This window comes from Budorcas taxicolor, chromosome 7, assembly GCF_023091745.1.
Source record: "Budorcas taxicolor isolate Tak-1 chromosome 7, Takin1.1, whole genome shotgun sequence".
Lineage (NCBI taxonomy): Eukaryota > Metazoa > Chordata > Mammalia > Artiodactyla > Bovidae > Budorcas > Budorcas taxicolor.
The window spans coordinates 43,131,604-43,148,949 of record NC_068916.1 but is presented as its reverse complement, the minus strand read 5'-3'; the positions used below and the strand labels follow the sequence as shown (position 1 = coordinate 43,148,949).

The 17,346-nt window shown below is 61.5% G+C and overlaps 2 protein-coding genes across 5 annotated transcripts; one reads left to right on the top strand and one right to left on the bottom strand.

The window, feature by feature from the left end:
- The first annotated feature begins 508 nt into the window (after positions 1-508).
- TMEM259 (transmembrane protein 259) lies at positions 509-7,330 on the top strand. 4 transcript variants are annotated; one of them, XM_052643309.1, is made up of 11 exons: positions 509-898; positions 3,941-4,060; positions 4,496-4,595; positions 4,707-4,817; positions 5,064-5,186; positions 5,272-5,372; positions 5,461-5,518; positions 5,606-5,689; positions 5,778-5,910; positions 5,983-6,082; positions 6,168-7,330. In XM_052643309.1, exons 1-11 carry the CDS (start codon positions 647-649, stop codon positions 6,711-6,713), a joined length of 1,728 nt encoding a protein of 575 aa, XP_052499269.1. In that variant the 5' UTR covers positions 509-646; the 3' UTR covers positions 6,714-7,330. The 4 variants fall into 4 exon arrangements, with proteins under 4 accessions (XP_052499269.1, XP_052499266.1, XP_052499268.1 ...); XM_052643308.1 differs by having other exon boundaries at positions 510-898; positions 3,785-4,060; positions 5,609-5,689; XM_052643307.1 differs by having other exon boundaries at positions 510-898; positions 3,785-4,060.
- A 138-nt stretch (positions 7,331-7,468) lies between these two features.
- GRIN3B (glutamate ionotropic receptor NMDA type subunit 3B) lies at positions 7,469-16,647 on the bottom strand. The gene is made up of 9 exons (XM_052643978.1): positions 16,222-16,647; positions 13,838-14,430; positions 12,334-13,366; positions 9,403-9,548; positions 9,203-9,318; positions 8,950-9,101; positions 8,186-8,350; positions 8,035-8,093; positions 7,469-7,871 (listed from the first exon to the last, which is right to left on the bottom strand). Exons 1-9 carry the CDS (start codon positions 16,645-16,647, stop codon positions 7,469-7,471), a joined length of 3,093 nt encoding a protein of 1,030 aa, XP_052499938.1.
- Positions 16,648-17,346: the final 699 nt, after the last annotated feature.

Below are 17,346 nucleotides of genomic sequence, written 5' to 3'. Positions count from 1 at the left end.
GGGCTGATCTCCTTCAGAATGGGGAGGTGGTACTTAAGCTAGACCCTGCAACGTCACGGGCCTTTATGACGTCACGGCGCATCAGGTTAGTCTGCTTAGGGGAACAGCGGCCCCGGCCTAAAGAATTCCGCACAAGTTTTCTGGGGACGTAATTTAAAGACCGCAAATCAAATCATTTTTCAGCCAGAACACTCTACTGTGAGCCTATTTTCAGTATAGTTTTCTAGAGTCCAAAGTAGAAAACAGCTCCAACAGTCGTATTTCCTTTCAGTATATTTTATCACTTCTAAACGCCTCAGATATTGACTAATTTTGACGCTCGAGTTGCAGCGGTGGAGGCTAGTGGGGGCAATATGCGAAAGACAGGGGCCAGACGCAGCCCCGCCCCTCGGCGCTCGCGAGCCGGCTGACTCCAGAAGGCGGAGCAACCGCGGGCCGGCCGCCGGCTTCCCAGCGTGCACCGCGAGCGCAAGGAGGCCGCTCTAGCCTTCGCGGCGACTCGCTGGCGTCAGCTGGGGTGCGGAGGCGGAAGATGGCGGCGGCGGCCCGGCGGCTGTAAGCAGCGCGGCGGCGGCGAAGACTGCCGATGGCGGCCAGGAGGCGTCCTCGGGGAGCCGCGGGCCGTTAGGGTGCTACGCTGGGCGGCATGTCGGAGCACGCGGCACCCGGGGCCCCGGGGCCTGGGCCCAACGGCGGTGGTGGCGGTGGTGGTGGCGGCGGCGGCGGCGGCGGCCCGGCCCCCGCGCGCGGGCCTCGCACCCCCAACCTCAACCCCAATCCTCTCATCAACGTGCGCGACCGGCTTTTCCACGCGCTCTTCTTCAAGATGGCTGTCACCTACTCGCGCCTCTTCCCGCCCGCCTTCCGTCGACTCTTCGAGTTTTTCGTGTTGCTCAAGGTGACCGCTGCCCCGACCCTTAACCCCAGCGGATGGACCCCCCCCTACCCCTGAGTTTCGACCTCTGACTCCGCCCGGGACAGCGTGCCCCTTCCTCCCGGAGGCATAGACCCGGCGGGGCCGGTTGTGACCCTTTCCTTAAGCCTGCCACCCCCGCCACCCTTCCCAGAAACTTCCACCCGGCAAGGCCCTAACCTCCCCGAGTTAGTGGCCCCTGATCCCGATTCCAGGAACTCACTCCCAGCCCCTCCAGGCCGCACCCCACCGCTGGCCTCGCCTTTCCCCGCGTCGCCACCTCGGGAGACCATAGCCCAGTCCCGCGACCCTCGACTCTGTCGCCTGGGATCCTCATCCCGGGATGACCCCGTCCCCACTACTGAGCCTGATCTCGCCGCGAACCGCATACCCGGGGATTCCGGGCCCAACGCCACTGCCGCCTTTTTGGACACACCCCCGGACCGCCCACCTGCACCGGAAGCTGCGCCCCACTTTTCTCTCCCCCTTTTTCTTGGGGCGAGCCTCCTGGAGCCCTTCTGCTCCAACTCAGATTCTACCCCTTCTGGGGGAAGGTGACCAGGCCGAGGTCACGTCACCAGGGTTTCTGGCAGAGCCCCAGCCAGCGGTGCCGCTGGTGGCTCGGTGAGGGGCGTCCCGCGGACCCGCCCCTCGTCCTCCCTCGGCTGTGCGGAGGGCCGGCGTGGGTCCCTCCAAAGAGGGGTCTTAATCAGGGAGGGAGCCGCTAGGTGCCGGACCCCGGCTGTCTGGCGGGTCTGAGGAAATGGAGAAATGGCGGTTCTTGTTTGTGTCCTGTCCTGGAGGGCTCCCTGGGTGGGGGCTGGGACCATGGTTGCCGACTTCGGAGGGAGCTTGAATTCCTTGTCCACAGAAAGGGGTCTGAGGCAGGTGGGGCACGGGCCAGCGAGGTTGGGAGCCGGCAGCTCTTGGGGTTGGGTAGCAGGGGCGCGTGCAGGGCTGTCCTACAGACCTGGGAGTGGGTCCCCACTGAGCCTCTCAGGTCCTGAGCGGCAGCAGGTGTCCTCCCCGGGGGCCTGGACTCTGGAGTGTTCCTCAGTAGGGCTTCCCTTACCTGGTGCGTGGGAGCCATGAGCAGCTTGAGAGTGGGCAGAAGGCCGGGTGTGGGCGTGGTTGCCTCCTGGAAGGAAGCCCTGGCCTCCCTGCACCCTCAGGAGGAGCCCGTGTCACCCGAGGGAGTGAGTGCCCTGTGTGAGGTGGGCCCCCACGGAGCTCAGCCTTCCTGAGAGTCCAGCCTGAGGCCTTGGCTTTGTTCTTCCGCTTGCTTCCCAATTGGGACCAAGGAGCAAGTCAGGGATTGGGCCGACTGCACAGACAGGCCGCACATCCAGGCTGTGCCCCTGGTGTGGGGGCCCATGGGATCAGGCCACCCTTAGCTCCCTACATCTTTTCTCTCCACGGGGCTGCGGCCAGAAGGCCCCCCTCAATTCTCAGGTCCCTCCCTGCCCCCTGGTGCTTTTGGTTTCCCTCCTTTGCAAAGTGAAGGCTGAGCTAGTCAATCTGTGAGGCTGCTGAGTTCCAGAAAGCTCCCTTCTTTGCTTTCCAGCTGCCTAGCTTCTGGAGTCTTGTTGGAGATCAAGTTTCCCTCCCCACCTCACTTGGTCGCCTCTTCCTATGGCACCTGTTCTGCTCCCACCTGCAGAGCTGGTTCCCCCCCTCCCTTGCTCCCTGCCACCACGTGCCCCCTGCCACCTTGTGCCAGTCTTTGGGACCAGAGATGAGTGGCTGACCAGGAGGAATGGGGAAGAGGCAGCAGCTACCAGGGCAGGGTCCAAGTCAGAGCAGATGACCTCAGGCTGGGAGGAAGGAGGTGGGTGCAGGGATGGCGTGTGCAAAGGCCCTGGAGCTGGTGGGACAGCGTGGCCAGTGAGGTGGAATGTTCAGTCACGGGGTACCAGAGGTTGGGGGCTAGAGTACCCAGGGCTTGTGATATGGCCAGGCCAGTTGCCAGGCAGAGGACAGAAAAGGCCTTGGATGGATTCCTGAAATGCTGAGAGCGATAAGGGGGCGGGGCCGCCTGGTGGGCGGGGCCGCCGGCCGTGTCTGCCCATGGGGTCTTAGGAGGCCGCTGTTTGCCAGCTTGTTTCAGGGAGGCTGTGGGGAACCAGGTCCAGCTCAGGGGCAGGCCTTGTCCAGTGGGGCGAGAGTCTTGGCCCATCTCTAGGCACCCACCCAACTGGTCAGGGTGATGGACCGTACCTGGGGTTTCAGTTCATGGTGGGGGGGCTGTGAGGGGCGCTGGAAGGGACTCCAGGGTGACAGTGGGGACTTGGCCACTCTGAGGTCGCGGGTACCCCATCTATCCATATGCCCCTCTCAGAACCTAGCTACACTACCTGGTGTTTCCTCCAGGTTTAACTCCTGGCTCCACCCCCTCCTGGCTGTGTGGCCTGTGCCTTGGTTTCCTGTCTGCAAACTGGAAATGATGGCAGGCACGTGCCTTGCAGGGACAAGCTCAGGCAGCCCCTGGCATCGTGCCACCTGCATGTCAGCACTTTCTGTGACGTCTCGGCATGTGGTGCGGTGTTGTCCTCATGGCCGAGGGTGAACGGTGTCCTGGACACTGGGGCCCAGGGGACACAGCTGGGGCTATGGGTCAGCTCTGACTGCAGCCTGCTGCCAACGTAGGCCCCATGCTTTCCTGACTCCCGTCGTCAGCTCACAGGTCCCCATACACGTTGTGGAGAGGTGCTTGGGATTCCCAGAGACACTGAGCCTGTGGCCACATCTCTGGCCCCGGTGCAGGCTGGCCTGTGAGAGGCTCTACAGCTGTGGAGGCCTGTACTAGGAACGGTCCTCATTTCGGGGGGCAGGTCCCAGGCAGCTCCCCGCTGACCGCTCCCTGCCCTGCAGGCCCTGTTCGTGCTCTTTGTTCTGGCCTACATCCACATCGTCTTCTCCCGCTCACCTATCAACTGCCTGGAGCACGTGCGTGACAAGTGGCCCCGTGAGGGCATCCTGCGGGTAGAGGTGCAGCACAACTCGAGCCGCGCGCCCGTCTTCCTGCAGTTCTGCGATGGTGGCCATGGCAGCTTCCCCGGCCTGGCCGTGGAGCCAGATGGCCTGGAGTTAGAGGAGGACGAGGAGGAGGAGCTGACCATGGACATGTTCGGGAACAGCTCCATCAAGGTGAGCAGCCGGGACGTGGTTAGGGCTGCAGGGGACACTCCTGACCTGCTGGGCCGTTTCCCAGCTGTTTACTGAAGGCCTGGTTCTAGGGTGCTGAGGGCAGACAGGCTGAGAAGCAGGCTTTGGGCTCAGAGCCCTGAGGTGGTTCTGGCTATCCTTGGTGCTGTGGCTGCCCACAGGATGGGAAGCCTAGAGGGAGGGCTGTGCTCAGGTGGCCAGAGGTGGGTGTGGGTGGAGTGTTGGTGTAGACCCAGCAGGAGGCCCCATGTCGCTGATCCTGTCCCTCAGACCCTCACCCGGAAATCTCGGAGCTCAGTGTTGGAGTTAGGGCTTTCATGGGTCGGGGTACATCTCCTTCCATTGGAGGGGGGTAGAGACCTTCAGGCCAAGCGTTAGGTACCAAGGGCCTACTGACCTCTGCTTCCCACTGTGCAGTTTGAGCTGGACATCGAGCCCAAGGTGTTCAAGCCACCAGGTGGCCCCGAGGCCTTAAATGACAGCCAGGAGTTCCCATTCCCTGAGACGCCCCCAAAAGGTACCACCACTCCCTGGGGCTACGTCCAGTGATGGAGGTGGGGGTGTGGTACAGTCCCCCCAGACCTCCCAGGAGAGGGCTCCTTTGCTGATCAGCCGTCCCTGCATGCAGCCTGGCCGCAAGACGAGTACATCGTGGAGTACTCGCTGGAGTACGGCTTCCTGAGGTTGTCGCAGGCCACGCGCCAGCGGCTCAGCATCCCCGTCATGGTGGTCACACTGGGTGAGTGCCCCTGCTGAGCAGAGCAAGGCCCAGGGGAGGGACCTCCTTCCTCCTCAATCTTGGGTATCTTCCTCAGGGAGGGGTGACCCGGAAGCACTTGTGTCCAAGGTCTCAGGGTTGCCCTTGCTGCCCAATTGCAGGAAACTTCCCAGGGCTCCATTCCTCCACACCTGTCAGTCACAGCTCTGCTGGGCAGTGGAGTTCTGTGTCCCTGGACTAACATCGCTGTCCCGGTCCTGCCCACAGATCCCACGCGGGACCAGTGCTTTGGTGACCGTTTCAGCCGCCTGCTGCTGGCCGAGTTCCTGGGCTATGATGACATCCTCATGTCCAGCGTGAAGGGCCTGGCAGAGAATGAGGAGAACAAAGGTGCGGGGCGAAGGCGGGGCCTGCTTAGGTGGGGCTTGGGCTAGGGCGCTTGCTCACTGCCTCTTCCACTCCACCCCTCATGCAGGCTTCCTGAGGAATGTGGTGTCTGGGGAGCACTACCGCTTTGTGAGCATGTGGATGGCCCGCACGTCCTACCTGGCTGCCTTCGTCATCATGGTCATCTTTGTGAGTGCCTCAAGCAGGGTGGGGTGGGGCGGGGTGGGGCTGGAGGAGCAGGGCAGCCATCCAAGGCCTCACGGTGGCCCACTTGCAGACCCTGAGTGTGTCCATGTTGCTGCGCTACTCCCACCACCAGATTTTCGTCTTCATTGGTGAGTATCCCCTCTGGCCACCTCCCCTGCCCCTCCCCCCTTCCGGGCGCCTCACCCGGTCTGCCCGCCCGGTGCCCTCTCCCGCAGTGGACCTGCTGCAGATGCTGGAGATGAACATGGCCATCGCCTTCCCCGCAGCGCCCCTGCTGACCGTCATCCTGGCCCTCGTGGGTGAGGACCCTGTGCCCCCACACCCTGCCCCCTTCCCTGGCATGCTGGCCACCCACCTCAACTGGGGGCTCCTGTCTCCCCCCACCAGGAATGGAGGCAATCATGTCTGAGTTCTTCAACGACACCACCACAGCCTTCTACATCATCCTCATCGTGTGGCTGGCTGACCAGTATGATGCCATCTGCTGCCACACCAACACCAGCAAGCGGCACTGGCTTCGGTGGGCACCGGGGGCCGTGTGGTCTGGGGTGGAGGCAGCTGGGTGGGCAGCACCTCATTGTTCCCCTTGCAGGTTCTTCTACCTGTACCACTTTGCCTTCTACGCTTACCACTACCGCTTCAATGGGCAGTACAGCAGCCTGGCACTCGTCACCTCCTGGCTCTTCATCCAGGTGAGGTGGGCTTTCCTTGCGACTGGTGGCCTGAGGGTCCAGCCTGTTGGGGGTCCCTCGCCTGACCCGGTGCCTGCCCCCCCAGCATTCCATGATCTACTTCTTCCACCACTACGAACTACCCGCCATCCTGCAGCAGATCCGTGTCCAGGAGATGCTGCTGCAGACACCACCGCTGGGCCCCGGAACCCCCACTGCCCTGCCGGATGACCTGAACAATAATGGAGGCATCCCACCTATCACCCCCGACGCTGCTAGCCAGTCCCCTGCCCTGGGCCCTGGCTTGCCAGGTGCTGGCGGGGGCCCCGGGCCCGTGGCTGAGGCACCTAGCTCCCTGGTGGCCGCAGCGGCCTCAGTGGCTGCAGCAGCCAGTGGTGACCTGGGTTGGATGGCAGAGACGGCTGCCATCATCACAGACGCCTCCTTCCTGTCTGGCCTGAGCGCCTCTCTCCTGGACCAGCGGCCAGGCAGCCCCCTGAGCCCCAGTGGGGGCCTCCTACGGGGCCCCCAGGACAGTGCCCCTACAAGCAACTCTCCAGGGTCTGATGCAGTCCCTCAGACCACCGGGGGGGGCAGACCCAGCCCTGCATCCACCGATCTAGTGGATACGCCCTCGGAAGTCGGCTCCTGAGCCCTGGGCAGCTGACGGCCTTTATCCCTGGCTGTCCAAGCCAGCTGGGTGTGACCTGGCTGGAGCCCTCGGGGGTCAGGGAGACTGTCCCCAGTGGCTCTGGGAATGCTCAGCCTGCCTTAGGTGGTTTGGGGTCCATCAGGTTTGCTGGGAGGCAGGTGTCTCTTCCCCAGGGCATGGGGCCAGCCTACAGCCTGTCCCTGGTGGGTCTCCTCAGCTAGTAAATCAAGACCAGCCTGTGAACCAGGGTAGAAGGGGTGGGGGCTCCATGGAAGGTTCTGAAAGGGTGGTGAAAGGTCTGGAGCAAGCTGCCCCGGAGCAAAGCATCAGGTGGGGCTGGCTTAGCTGGTGCTCTGTCATGCCCAGTGCCTTTCCACGGCCACCCTACGTGCCTGGGCTGGGGGCCCGGGAAGGTGGAGCTCGGCCTCGATGGCGCATAGGCGCCAACATCTAAGGCAGCCAGGGGATCCAGGGTTCCGCCCTGCTGTGGGTGGGGAGGTGGCCGGTGACCCAACCCAATCACTCTGTGAGGAATGCAGAAGAGTGCTCATTCCACTCTTATTTAATTGCAGTGTACAAAATGGTGTTTGTATATAGAATAAACTGTTGACAGCGTCTAGCCAGCATCTGTGTGTTGGGGGGTGGGGTAGGGTAGGGGGAGCCTAGGGAGACTCGCGGGAAGGGAGGTTCCACCCTATGGACGGGTGGCCCCCCTCGGAGCAGGTGCAGTAGGTGGAGAAGGGCTGGATCCCACTTCAGGAGGCCACCTCCGGTGCTTCCTCGCAGGCCAGGAGCCATGTGCACGGCAGCTCACAGGTGCTGTCCCCAAGCTGGGCCAGGAGCGCCCTGCGCCGCAGCAGTGCCTGGCGGAGCCTCTCCTGCGCGCCTGCAATGTACTGCTCCAGCTCCTCCAGCTCCCCGGGGAGCGGAGCGCCAGACCGAAGCTTGGCGGGCGGGCCATTGGAACAGACGGGGGCCTCAGGTGGCGCGGCCCCGGCTGCATCCGAATCTGGGACGTCCGCGTCGGGGGAGGCAGAGACCACAGTATGGTCCAGCAGGAAACACACTCGACGCTCCCTCACTGCGGCGGGGCGCGCCCGTGTCCAGCCCCCTGGGCCCGCGGGGGTAGCCTGTGTGTTCTGCGACTCCTCGAGACCCCTAGGGGATGGATGGGCTGGGCAGCCATGTCCTACCCACAGTCCCCATCTGCCCTTTAGGGTCAAAATTCCTGAGGAGGACGCCAGTGGAAGGTGTGGACCCAGGCGACAGAGGGCAGGTGTGGGAGTTGCTGGGGTGTAGAACCGCCCCCCAAGCCCCTTACCTCGACTCCGCCTCTTCCTGCCCCTCTGGCAGCTCTGTGTTGAGGGCGCGATGAATTCTCTAGGAGCCAAGAATTCGGCTCTGTGGGAAGACAGGACCCTCCCCCAGCCCCCCTCCCGCCCCACCACCCCCTGGGTTGGCCAGCTCCTCACCTGACTCGTGTGCAGCCAGTACTGCAGCTTGTTGCCCCTTCGGATGCGTGGCAGCGCCAGGTGGTAGAAGACGTGCTCACCCAGGGAGCTGAGCAGAGCACTACCCAGACCCAGGCAGAGCAGCACGAAGAGTCCGGAGAAGTGGTAGATGCCCATCTGCAGGGTCTGTGGGCAGGATGCTGGAGTTGGGTGCCATTGGAGAAGGCAATGGCACCCCACTCCAGTACTCTTGCCTGGAAAATCCCACGGATGGAGGAGCTTGGTAGGCTGCAGTCCATGGGGTCGCTAAGACTCGGACACGACTGAGCGACTTCACTTTCACTTTGCACTTTCATGCACTGGAGAAGGAAATGGCAACCGACTCCAGTGTTCTTGCCTGGAGAATCCCAGGGACAGGGGAGCCTAGTGGGCTGCCGTCTACGGGGTCGCACAGAGTCGAACATGACTGAAGCGACTCAGCAGCAGCAGCAGCAACAGGCACATAGTCCCTCTAGGTCATAGCAGACCCCGGGGGAGCCCGGACCTTGGAAGGGAGTGGGGACAGAGGTTGGGCCAGAGAGAAGGGCCTGGGGCTACATTTTCAGAGGTTTCATGGACAAGAGGGCACTAGAGCTGGGGTTTTGTAGGATGAATAGAATGCACAAAAGCAGGCAAATACACTGGTCTTGGGAATGAGCAGAGGTTCCCTACCCTGGTGAAGGACCACGCAGGTTCGGGGGCTCCCCCACGCCGACCCCCACCCCACGTGCGGGGACCTGCCGCACCTCCGTCACCGCGAAGACCCGCTTCCCACAAGGCACCATCTTGTACCACTTGTCATGCAGTAAGTCGATGAAGCCGGAGGACTTGTAGCGGCTGATGAACTCGGACAGGTTGGAGGTGAGCGGTGAATTTCTGGGGAGTCCGATACCATAGCCTGGGGGAGGCCGGGCATTGGGTTGGGACAGGCTGGACGCAGACCCAGAGGAGCGGAACCCTCCTGGAGCCCGCAGATCACTGGTTCTGTGGACTCCTCACCCTCAATGACGAAGGGCTTGCCCACGGTCAGCAGCCTGCAGTCGGAGTCGATGGACACCTCATAGTCCAGGAGGGACTTGTCCATGATGAAGGCATTGAGCTTGGGGGGATCGCTCCTGCGGAGGGCATGGGGGCAGGGTGAGCACCCCCGCCCGCCCGCGTGGCCCCGCCCCGCGCCCCGCCCCGCGCGCCCCCCTCACGTGAGCATGGCGACTCCGTGGGGGGTGGTAGGTGCGCTATGGCGCCGCACGTGCGAGTACATCTCCGGGAAGCTTTTCTTGATGTAGGCCTCCGCGCTGCTTTCCCACACCGTGCCGAAACGGAACCCCTGAGACGGGTGGTGCAGCTGCGGGCCAGCGCCCAATCAGCACAGAAGGGCCTCGACCCCTGCCCCCGCTCCCCCCTCACGCCCCGCTTTCGCTGAAGAATTGATGCTTTTGAACTGTGGTGTTGGAGTTGAGGGTCCCTCGGACAGCACGGAGATCCAACCAGTCAATCCTAAACGAAATCAGTCCTGAATATTCATTGGAAGGACGTAGCCTGAAGCTGAAACTCCAGTACTTTGGCCACCTGATGCAAAGAACTGACTCCTTGGAAAAGACCCTGATGTTGGGAAAAATTGAAGGCAGGAGGAGAAGGGGACAACAGAAGATGAGATGGTTGGATGGCATCACCAACTCGATGAACATGAGTTTGAGCAAGCTCCAGGAGTTGGTGATGGACTGGGAAGCCTGTCGTGCTGCCATCCATGGGGTCGCCAAGAGTCTGACAGGACTGAGCGACTGAATTGAACTGAACTGAGGCCACACTGACCGGGGCCTCCTTGGTGGGGTATGAACCTCCAAAAAGCTGGACCTGAGGTAAGCAGGACTGTCCAGAATTTTCTGTGGAAGAAAACGCTCTACAACTGTGCTGTTCTCAAATGGCTATTGCATGCTTTCAATTAAATCAATTTAAAAAGTAGCCACATGTGGAGAGTGGCTGGCCCATCTAGATCTCCTTAAAATGGTTTACAGAGGACACTAGGGTGGTGGTGGATTGGGCGGGCAGCATGTGTGCTAAGTCACTTCCACTGTATAGCCTGCCGCGCTCCTCTGTTCATGGGATTCTTCAGGCAAGAATACTGGAGTGGATTGCCATTGTCTCCTCCAGAGAATCTTCCTGACCCAGGGATCAAACCCATGTCTCCTAATATGTCTTCTGGATTGGCAGGTGGGTTCTTTACCATTATCGCTAACTGGGAAGCCCTGGATGGGGGGTGGACAGAAGAGGCTAAACACCACTCAGAGACAAAATCAGCCAGATCCAAACACTGGGAGGTACTCTGGGGCAAAACACAAAACAACTTCAACAAACAAATCACTAGTGAAAAAGGAGTGTCAAAATGACCCTCTGGGCCCTTCTCAGGACAGACCACCCCCTTGTCCTCTGCCTGCCTTTTGCCTATAGGAAATAGCTCCTAGGCCTTCCCTGAGTTCCAAAGAATAAATCAAAGTGACAAAATGCAGAAACAAAGGAAAAGAGTCAAGACAAAAATAGTTTAGTCATTAAAACAAAGGACTTTTAATTTCTTCTCAGGTGCTATAGCTAATATCGAGAGCCAGCGGATCCTCTGTGGTCCAGTGGTAAGATTCTGCACTTCTGCAAGGAACATGGATTCAGTCCCTGGTCAGGGAACTAACAGCCCATATGCCATGCAGTGTGACCAAAAAAAAAAAAAAATCCTGAGCCAGGTCCTTTCAGCTGTTTCCCCCTGCCCCCAGGTGGTAGAAGTTAACTATGCTGCCTATAAGCACAGAGGCCCTAGGCTGATTAGAACCAGAGGGTTAATAATGTTGACTCCTGAGTGCCTCACCACCAGCCAGTCAGAATGTCCACCACCTGATCACACACACCCTGAAGACCCCCTCCCTCACCCTGTCTTTAAAGTCTTTTCCCCAATATTAAAAAACAAACAAATGAAAACCACTTTTCCCTGAGGGCCACCTAGGAGTTCAGGTCTTAAGCACTAGCTGCCTGCACTCCTTGCTTGGCACCTGCGATAAACCCTGTGGTTTCCTTCGCTATGACCCCATGTCAATAGAATGGTTTCACTGCCCACCAGTGAGTGGATCTAAGTTTGATTTGATAACTAAGAGGTTTCTGCCATCCTCGATGTCTGTGCATTTTGGATCCAGATTCAAACAAACTGTGGCAGGGTTGGGGGAAGACAACTGAGAAAATGGGTCCCTGATGTTTAAATTTCCCAAATATTCATAATGAAATGACAGGAGGCCTGGGTCTTGCTTTAGGATAATTCAGTGACTGGGATTGGTGCGTGAATGAAACTGGCCAAGTTATTTTAGAGCTGGGCAATGGTTTCATTCATGGTTATTCTTGTTCCAGAATATTAAAATTTTTTCATTAAAAGAGAAAAATATGTAGGCCAGGGCATGCCCTGCTCTGCCCACAGTCCTCTAGGACTCCCAGTGAAAATTCTAAGCCAAGCTGTTTTCAAGGGCCACATCCTCCCACACCTGCAGGCCCTGCCCTGTCCCCTTCCTGCCCTCGCCTCCTCCCTCTACCCTCCTCAACCCCTTTGCTCCAGACACAAGGCTTCCTTGCTGCTCCTCCAATACATCAAGCACAGTCCTGCCCCAAGGCCTTTGCACCGGTTGCCACTGCTTACCACATTCCTCCCTGATACCAAGCACCTCAGGTGTCATGCCTCTCGGAGGCATTCCTGACCCCCACCGGAGAAATCTTCCTCTCCATTGTGCCCTGTGTCCCCAACTCTAATTTTCCTCCATGGGCCTTTTTTGGGGGGCTGCGCTGGATCTTAGTTGTGGCATATGAGATCTAGTTCCCCAACCACCGATGGAACCCAGGCCCCCTGCATTGGGAGCACGGAGTCTTAGCCACTGGACTACCATGGATGTCCCTGCCCTGCCTGGAACTTTACCACCATCTCACACACCATCCTTTTTGCTTCTCTTTCTGTTCTCACTAGCACCCTTGCCTGTGTTGTCCCGGCTTGGGGCTGGGCTCAGTATGAGTTTGAGAGAAGGAACAGCTGCCCTCTCTGGGGTGAGGATAGAGGTGGGGGTATTAGACTTCTCAGCTCTGACCATAAACCCCCTGCAGTTGCGCACCTTGGGGTCGTGGATCCCAGACAGCTCCTCGAAAGTCTTGTCCCCGACCATGACGGCAGCCAGGTTGGCCGTGTAGCTGGACAGCACAAGCAGGCAGAAGATGGCCCACAGGTTCATGAGGAGGCGGCCCGTTGGGCACTTGGGCGTCTTGCTGGATACCGTGCGTCCAAAGAGGATGGCATAGCAGAGGTTGAGGGCGGAGGAGTAGGAGAACACGGTGTCCCGGTTGCGGCCGCGGGGCGTTAGGCCGAAGGGGCTGCGCCACTCGTAGAGGGTGAGGAAGAGTGCGGTCAGGTGCAGCGCAGCGAAGACGCCCAGCCACATGGACCAGTGCAGCGGCCACATGAAGGCACCAATGGGCGACGCCGTGTCACGTGCACGCACCATGATGCCCAGGCTGGTGGAGAAGAAAGGGCTAGTGAAGTCCACCACCTGTGAGCGGGCCGAATTGATGCTGAAGCTGGTGACGGCCATGTGCGCCCGCCCGGCCAGCAGGTCGCCCACCAGGCCGGTCCAGCGGCCGTCGCGCAGCGCGCCGTACTTGCCATCGCCCACAATGTAGAGCTCGAAGTCGAAGGGTGTGTCCTCCGCCAGGCGCTCCAGCAGGTCGATGCAGTAGCCGTAGCAGCACCTGCGCAGCGCGCGGGGCGCCGAGCCATCGGCCAACGCGGCAAAGAGTGCGTCCAGAGTGGCCGAATCGTTGGTGCCAGGGGCCAGGCACAGTTGCCCTGCTGGGCACCGCCCATCTTCGTCTGGCTGGCGAGCGAACACAAATGGATGCTCCACCAGCGTCACCACCCTCAGCTTGGGCCGTGCCTGGGCTCCGGGCAGGGGTGGGGGCTGCTCGGCCGCACCCCACGCCTCCAACTCCAGCTGCCCATCCCGCCAGTGACCCAGCGTGGCCCAGGCCGGGGCACCCCTCAGGTCCCGGCGGAGGCTCCACAGGCAGAAGCTGCGGGAGATGTGCACCTGCGAGGAGCTGGTTACCCACACCGGCCCCGTGTGGCCCCAGAAGGATGTGTTGGCCAGGAACCTGGTGGGGGTGGGGATGGCATCAGGGCAGAGGGATCCCTCCCCCGAGGTGAGACCCGTGGCCTTGCGGCTCAGACACACTCGGGGCCACTGGAGGCTCTATTGAGCCCCACATTCCACGACCCCTTCCAAGCAGGATACCCGCGCCCTGGGGACTGGGGCAATGTCCCAGCCCTGAGCCAAGGGCTGCTGCCCAGTTCAGAGGCCCAGGTGGGGCCTTCTGGTTTCTGGGCCCTGTCCCCCTCGAGGGCCCTGGCGATCAGAAGGTGATTCATTTCAGCAGTCTCACTCATTCTTTCTCCTCCCTTCCCTCTTCTCCCAAAGCCCCCACCCCAGCCCCGCAGAATCCCCTTCTTAGGTTCTGCTTTCATGCAAGATGGACACAGCATCTGGCACACAGCAAACACTCGATCTTGTCACCTGTCATGGCCCACTGGCAGAGGTGGCTTCCTGCAGCCGGGGCCCTGCTCACCGTGCCAAGAGGCGGCCCGAAGACTCGGGCTCTGGTGGTGGTAGGTCACTGCAGTTGACTGTGGTGGGAAGCAGGGCACGCTCTGGCTGCATGCGGGCAGCACTGTCCAGTGCACGGGCCACTAGTTCCACCACATCCTGGATGGCAGCCTCCAGCGGGGGCCGGGCCACCTCGCCCAGTGCCAGCACTCCGGGTGGCAGGCCCTCAGTGGGCAGGGCCTCAGGGGGCAGCGGTGTGCCCAGCAGCCAGCGGGGACCAGGGGGTGCAGCCTGCAGCACCTGTTGGGAGCGGGCCACATCGCAGCCCAGGAGTATGGCTGCGGGGACCAGGGCCTTCCCTCCGGCTGGTGCCCCCAGGAGTGCCAGGCGTGCGCTCAGCCCTGCATCGCCCAGCTCCAGCCGGCTCAGGTCCAGCACAAGCTTCGGGGCCCGGCCCGCCCGGCTTGTCCACAAGACCACCAGGCTGCCAGGGTCACGTACATGGCAGAGCACCAGGCCGACGTCCTCCCAGGTGTGAGCCCGCAGCACGGATACCAGCACATCCAGCAGTGTCTCAAGGGGGCTGGCCCAGTCCAGCTGCAGGTGGAACGGGTTCTGGCAGAGGGGTTGGTCAAGTTAGGGCTGGCGACCTCACAGTCCCACCACACTCTTCCCACCCCCATCTGTACATGTCCAATAAACACACATCACCTTGCGCTGATGTAGGGAGTGGGCCTCATTGCAGCCCAGGAGTATGGCTGAGGGGACTGGGGCCTTCCCCCCTTCCCTCCCCCTCTGCTAGTGCCCCCAGGAGTGCCAGGCGTGCGCACAGCACCTGCTCCTGACAGGTGCTACAGGCTGAGTCCCCTGGCTGCTGCTAGCTACTCAAAGGACCTTGAGTCTACCTCCTCCCAGCCCAGCCCCTGCTCTATACCCCTCTGTGGCTCCCCATCGCCATCAGCACAAAGCCTGGCCCTGCCTTGACCTGCAAGGCCTGCTCTTTTGACTGCGGTCACTCAGAGTTTTTGGATTCCCCAGCTGGAAGACCTTTCCTCATCTAGGTCAGCCAACTCCTACACATCCTTCAAAACCTAGCTCCATACCCCCTCTCTATTCAGACTTACCCAGGCCAACCAGGCACTGAAGGGCCCCACTTTGTGCCCAGGGCACCCCAAAAGTTCTCCTGGATTTGCTTTCAGTGTGGGATGAGAACTTTACCAGACACCTCGGGTAGGCAGGATGTTGTCTGGGTGGGGACAGGGTGCTGAATGCCGGGAGAAAGGCTGGAGACTACTGCTCAGTCCCTGGCGTGGGCGAGGAGGGGGAAAGGGGAAGAGGGGGCAAGCCATTATCTCCCCAAAGCCTGATAGGTCCAACTGCAGGGGTGCAGTTCCTGGATCTGGCTGCAGAGGGCCCCACAGGCCTGGATTTGGGTCCTGCATCTCTCCCATTGGGAGGGGGCAGGAACGGAGTGGAGGTGGGTTAAAGAGACCCCAGGCCTCCTCTAGGATCAGGGTCTCCCCGCCTTCAGAAGAAGGAAGACCTGGAGGGGGCTTCAAGGTGGGTTGGGAGGCCCCCTGCCAGACCCCACATCCAGGCGTTGGGCCCCTCCCAGCTGGTCCTGAGAGGAGGGGTCTCTCCCTGGGGCACCGCGGGGTTCCCAGAGCCCTGCCAGTCACCCTCTCTCCTCTTTCCCATTCTCTACTTATTCGGACCCAAATTCCAGTCTGGGGGTGGAAATAAGACAATGAACTCCAAGGTCGAGGAGTGGCGGAGGAAGACAAGGGTTTTGGTGTCTGGGGATCTGAGGAGGCTGTAGGTCAAGGAGGCTGTGGGTGGGGGCGGCCTAGCCTCGAGGATGCCTCGAGGATAGCCTCGAGGATGCCTCGAGGATAGCCTCGAGGATGCCTCGAGGATCGGAGGATGCTGACGGGAGAAAGGCCTCCAGCTTCAGCCTCTGAAACTGTTGCCCCTGGAGAGTGGGCAGGGAGACCCGTTTCCCCATCCCAGCCTTGCGATCCTGCCGGGTGGGGATCCGAAGGCGCCCCCGGACCCTACAAGGGGGTCTCGGTCCCAGGGGGTCTACACCTCCGAGGCCCAGGGAAGCTCCCTGTGGGATCCGCCGTCTGGAGTCCAGAGGCGTCCCGCGGGGTCCCAAGCCGCAGGTCCGTGGCTCTACGTCCCTGCGTCCCGGGGCTCCCGTCTCCCATTCCGGGTCCCTGAGCCCCGGGGACATCCGTGGTCCAGGGATCCAGGGCCTTTGTCATCCGACTCCGAGTCTCCGCCCATCTACGGTCCAGAAGTCCGAGTCCCGTGCGTCCCAAGGACTGTCTCCAGACCCCCGGACCCCAAGCCCCAGGAGCTTCCCGGGAGCTCTCCCATCCGGCCCCGGATCCCCGCGCGTACCGGGGAGCCAAGGGGCGCGCGCGCTTGCCGCCGCAGCACACTGAGCACGGGGGTCTCGGTGGCGGACGCCAGGAAGTGCAGCTGCAGCAGCTCGGGTCGCGTCTCGGGGAAGGCGATCAGGGCCGCCACTCCCGGTGCCGTCAACACCTGGCACAGACCGCGGGCTAGCGAGGCGGGGTCGCGGGCGGGGGTAGCGGCGGCTACCAGCTCCAGGCTCAGGTTGTGGGGCAGCCGCGGCGCCAGGGAGGCCCGGGCTAGGGCGGCGCGGGCGCGGGCGCGGGCGGCGGGCGAGCGGGGCAGGAGGGCGCCCAGGCGCACCGAGCCCCCCAGGCGCGCCAGGACGCCGCACGGGTGCGGGTGGCCCCCGGCGGGCCCCGGCCCCAGCACCAGCGCCAGGCCGAGCCACAGCGCCGTCACAAACTCCATCCCAAAGTTGCCGGCGGGTTCCACGGGGCGGAGCCGGGGATGGCATCCCGGGAGGCAGGATCTCGCGCGCCCACACCGCACCCTCTCCGCCCCTGCCGGGCCGGCTCCTCCCTCCCTGCTGGAGTCCACCCGCCTTCACCCGCCCTCTCCCCTCCTGGTCCCTCAGTGCCAGGGAAGCCACTTGGGAGGAATCGGATCCACGACGCAGGGGGAGAAACTGAGGCTCAAATGATCTCAACAGGCGGGGGTTGGGGTGGGCTCTGTGCCCACTCTACAGATGAGAAAGCCGAGGTTAGCAGCAGGGAGGGATTTTGCATCAAAATTGGTCCCCACACTCACCCCTGGATCCTTCATCCCCCTCCTCCAGCCTGGAAATATTTCTCATTGATAAGGCAGGGAAACTAAGGCCCAGAAGGGGTCAGTTTGCCTCCATAGTCACACAGCAGCACTGTTCCCTCCCCCAGAAGCAGTGTCTACCCAGACCAACCCCCCTGGGTGTGCTCTACCATCGTGGGCAGCTGGGGAAACTGAAGCAGACCTGTCTGATGGGAACCTATAGGGCAGATCTCATGCCCTCCAACTGTGGGCAGGAAACTTGACCCAGACAACTCTTCTTCACCCTTGAAGACCCAATGCCAAATGCCCCTGCTTGAAAAATTTCCCTGAAAGATGCAGAACACACCCCATCACCCCTGCCTA

What these genes read in the sequence shown, in the direction of transcription:
- TMEM259 (XM_052643306.1), top strand. Translation starts at nt 647, where the DNA reads ATGTCGGAGCACGCGGCACCCGGGGCCCCGGGGCCTGGGCCCAACGGC. An exon ending in CCCTGAGACGCCCCCAAAAG is followed by an intron (nt 4,596 to 4,706) that starts GTACCACCACTC and finishes CCCTGCATGCAG; the next exon opens with CCTGGCCGCAAGACGAGTAC. An exon ending in CGTCATCCTGGCCCTCGTGG is followed by an intron (nt 5,690 to 5,777) that starts GTGAGGACCCTG and finishes TCCCCCCACCAG; the next exon opens with GAATGGAGGCAATCATGTCT.
- GRIN3B (XM_052643978.1), bottom strand. Translation starts at nt 16,647, where the DNA reads ATGGAGTTTGTGACGGCGCTGTGGCTCGGCCTGGCGCTGGTGCTGGGG. An exon ending in CAAGCCCTTCGTCATTGAGG is followed by an intron (nt 9,102 to 9,202) that starts GTGAGGAGTCCA and finishes GGCCTCCCCCAG; the next exon opens with GCTATGGTATCGGACTCCCC. An exon ending in GGGTCTTCGCGGTGACGGAG is followed by an intron (nt 8,351 to 8,949) that starts GTGCGGCAGGTC and finishes TCCTGCCCACAG; the next exon opens with ACCCTGCAGATGGGCATCTA.